Source organism: Stegodyphus dumicola, chromosome 2, assembly GCF_044657685.1.
Source record: "Stegodyphus dumicola isolate Sdum_Otavi_A_Nest chromosome 2, ASM4465768v1".
Lineage (NCBI taxonomy): Eukaryota > Metazoa > Arthropoda > Arachnida > Araneae > Eresidae > Stegodyphus > Stegodyphus dumicola.
In genome coordinates this window covers 128,440,030-128,444,095 of record NC_140769.1, presented here as the reverse complement: position 1 = coordinate 128,444,095, position 4,066 = coordinate 128,440,030, and the positions used below count along the sequence as shown (strand labels likewise).

The window sequence follows — 4,066 nt, the reverse complement described above, 5'->3', positions numbered from 1 at the left end:
TCGGCTGTCACAAGCATCCCCTTAAGTAGTTGTTTATGGGCCGTAGGGACGTATCAAATTGCTCTCAGATAGTCAGCTTCGCTTCGCATTTTGCTCAAGGAATAATAGATTTTGTGAATTTCCTCCCCGCCTCAAACACAATGGGTTCGTTTTATGAAGTAAAGAAAACACTTTTCTAGTTGCCATTTGCCCTTACTGTGGTGGGTTTATTCCCACATTTAACAGCATGTCTTAAGTTATTCTTTTTAACAGAGCCAAGTTTTTTTATAAATTCAACAATCATTTTTCTTTCCGACACTTTGTAAATAAATAATATGTAAATAACATCGCATACAGGGAAAATAAACTTAAAGCACCTTAAGTTAAAAGTAAATTGGAGTCATATGTGTATATATATATATATATATATATATATATATATACAAAACTTTTTTAAAAAAACAAAACATAAATATAGTAAAATTCTCTTTATTTAAGGTACAATATACTAATTAGAATTTACTTTGTTTTTCCCTTGCTTTTGGGAAGGGCTAGAATTTCGGGTGAACTATTATAATTAAAATACACTGAAATGGTTCATCGGCTAATTCTGAATACAGAAAAACAAGGATTATTGTAGAAAAGAGGTTTCAATTGATTCCAATTGTCCTCCCCCCCCTGACGAAGTGGCACTGAAGTTGATTGAATTCCCCTTCTGTTTTGCTATTTTTTCTTTTAATTTCATTACAAATTTGTGTAAATGGTGTATAGCTTGTTTAAAAGTTTTTGTTTTAACATCAATTACATTCATTGTTGCATTTACAGGATTAATTGAAATTTATTAATTATGAATTTCAAAATTTCTATCTTTGTGAAACCATTAGTTCTAAATTTCATACTACTAAATTACTAATTTGCTACTTAGTACTAAATTATTTACTTATATATATATATATATATATATACACAATGTATAATAAAATTGTAAATGTCACTTGTGCTTTAAACAAAATAAATGTGAACACGTGTTTATAGTTACAGAAGGTTGTGTAAGGAAAGCATCGGGGATATCATTGGATATCTCTTGAAATTATATTATATTGGAGAGAAAGTAAAATCTCCAGGACCCGTGCGAAAATATATAAGTGCTAGATTACTTACGTTAAATCTTATAAGATGAAACAAATTCGGTGTAAGAAACATTTTGACAGATAAACTAATAATAATTTAGTGCCTGTTATGGTGTGTGTGTGTGTGTGTGATTATAGCAAAGCTTCGAGGGCTATCTGCCTCAGGGAAGGGTTGCCTTCATGGAGGACTTTCCAAGGGAAACTGGCTCGTATACACGTTACACATGCGGAAAACCAATGTGCCTGTTATGGTAATGTTATTTGAGAAAATAAAAGGTTTGCTGAAGATATATACGAAATGTCATCTGGTCATATTTTATCATTATTAATGAGCTGATAACGTCGTTTGCACTCAGTCGGAGTTACTAGATGGCACGAGAATAAGAAACAGAAGTTTAAAGGTAGTATTTCTTCATAGAAATATAAAAATGTTTTTCTATTTTCTGTAATAAAAATCGCAAGACTTATTTCGCCTAGCTTTTGGCGCGTAAGTTATTAAATAAATGTCGGAAAAAAGCCTCAATATGATTTTTTTTTACTCTATTGTACGAAAATATTCCTTCAAAGTATCAAATATCTAAAAATAATGTAACATTAAATAGGACAATACCATGTTTTACTGTAAGATTGGCTCAGCGAATCATAAAGAGGTATTAATTTTAGGATTGCGTATTTTTGTACATCATTTGTTTAGTGTTCAAATTAATATATCAGGCGAGTGCAAAAAGTTCTACCCGTTTTTGGATATGCAAATTTTCAGTGGAATTGACGTCACACGACATTGTACTGACAGAAATCGTCGGCCAATCAAACGTATGGATGCCTCACATGTAAATGCATCGTGTCTCGCATAATCATCTCAAAAAAAAAAAAAATCTCAAAAGGTGTAACATGGAAAGTGAGAAGGAACATATAAGACACTGTTTGGTATACGAATTCGAGAGTATGGAAGCCGCAGCATGTCGCAGTGTTTGTCAAGTTTATGAGGAGGATGCAGTAGACGAAAGCTCATGTCGTCCATGGTTTCGTAAATTTAGGGAAAGAGCCAGAAGCTGCCAAGATCAGGCTAGGAGTGGACGGCCATCACACATTGCAGAAGACAATATTTACCAAGCCATAAGGAGCAACCCGACCCCAACTGTGCAGGGATTAGAGGAGACCTTCAACGTACACCGGAAAACAGTCGAGACACGGCTGGTTAAGTTGGGTTTTACGAGAAAGTTGGATCGTTGGGTTCCACATAACCTGACAGCTAATCAACGGGATGACCCAATCGCCATCTGTGTTTTTCTGCTTTCCCGGCACAAAAACGACCCATTCTTGACACGAAATGTGACAGGAGATGAGAAGTAGTTTATGTGCAGTAACATAAAGCGGCGTAGGAGTGTGTGTCACCCTTCTGATCCGAGTGCATTAACTTCGAAAGCCGAACGTCATCCCAAGAAGGTATTATTGAGTGTGTGGTGGGTTGTGCATTCACTGGGAGATCCTGCCACTCAACTAATTATCACTGCTGCCTTCTACTGTTTACAGTTAGACAGGCTGCGTTAAAATTTGGTTGCAAAGCCGCCAGGTCTCACCAATCGTCGCGGTGTTACCTTCGTCATGATAACGCCAGACTGCATGCTGCTATCATCACTCGCCAAAAGCTACTCGGTTTCGGTTGGGAAGTTTAACCTCATCCTCCCTATTCTTTTGACTTGGCACCAGCACCTATTTCGTGCGTTGATTAAGCCCTTCAGCTAGAAATTCTTTGATGATCTTGATGCTGTGAAAACTGCCATCCAAGACTTTTTTGACTCGTTAACCGTCGGAAGTTTACCTACGTGGGATTCATCTCCTACCAGAATGATGGCAAGAGGTTATAGATAACAAGGGGAATTATACACAATTTTAGATACTGTTTATTTTTCATTTATTTGCTCGTCTTTATGGAAATAAAACGAATAGAACTTTTGTACTTACCCAACAAAACGAGTTTAAATCGAGAGGTCCATGGGTCTAACAGAATGAGAGAAGAAAACTCCTTTGCAAGAACATCTTACAAACAGAGAACGCTCTACATGTAAAGCAAGAGCATTTTAAATTCATTTGCATATATTGCATCAAAATAATGAAACATGCAGCCTTTAAACATCATGTCCTCAGATTCTGATGTTCATACATTCTAGTAAAAGTTTAAAAGAAAAGGAAGAAGAAAAACAAATACAAAAAAAAAAAAAAAAAAAATCTAAAAAGTTTCAGATTTTAAATTACGTCCAAACGGGCGTTTTTTTAAACATTTTTGTGTGTTACCTTTATTTACTGAATAATATGTTCTTCGCAACTTTAAATATAAAATTCAGTTCAAGAGCAATATCGCAAAATAATTTTCAAATGAGCATATCTTTAGAATTTCCGGTACACAGTCTCGCGCGCTGGAGATAAAACTATTTTTTTTTCCTGTACAACGTTCCCATTGCTCGCTTTGAAGTCCTTGAGTTTGTTAATCAAAAATTTTTTAAAGTTTTACAAAATATGAAACTGATAATAAAACAAATTCCAAATTTCAAATTTGGGCTTCCAGATGCCCATATTCGCAAGAGGTTACGTCATTCAAAATTCGTTCGCCCTCGGTACCGTCGTTTTATCACAATGCGAGAAACATACACACATATCTTCATTATTTAATTTTTTTTTTAAGTATAATACAGGAGGATAATATTTGGTGGCAACAATTTGAAGAAACAAAACAACGCTTGTAGTGAATCCATGCAAAATGCCAAAACGAAATTAATAGTTCTTTTGGGGAAATTACCCCTTTTGACTAAAACAAGGTTTCAGATTTTAACGTTCCAGCAAAAATGTTTGTTAAGGTCTTTTACACTCTCACTGACCTTGCAGAATACGAGCCTCACTCCTACTACTCTTACTAATGGCTCCTAGTAATCCACTTTTTTTTTTTTTTTTTAAATTTC

The 4,066-nt window shown here is 34.9% G+C and overlaps 1 protein-coding gene across 1 annotated transcript; it reads left to right on the top strand.

Annotated features, from left to right (window-relative positions):
* Positions 1-2,000: 2,000 nt before the first annotated feature.
* On the top strand, positions 2,001-2,462 carry LOC118188668 (histone-lysine N-methyltransferase SETMAR-like). The gene has a single exon (XM_035359163.1). It carries the CDS (start codon positions 2,001-2,003, stop codon positions 2,460-2,462), a length of 462 nt encoding a protein of 153 aa, XP_035215054.1.
* Positions 2,463-4,066: the final 1,604 nt, after the last annotated feature.

Excerpts from the sequence above, each read along its gene's own strand:
- LOC118188668 (XM_035359163.1), top strand. The coding sequence starts at position 2,001 with ATGGAAAGTGAGAAGGAACATATAAGACACTGTTTGGTATACGAATTC.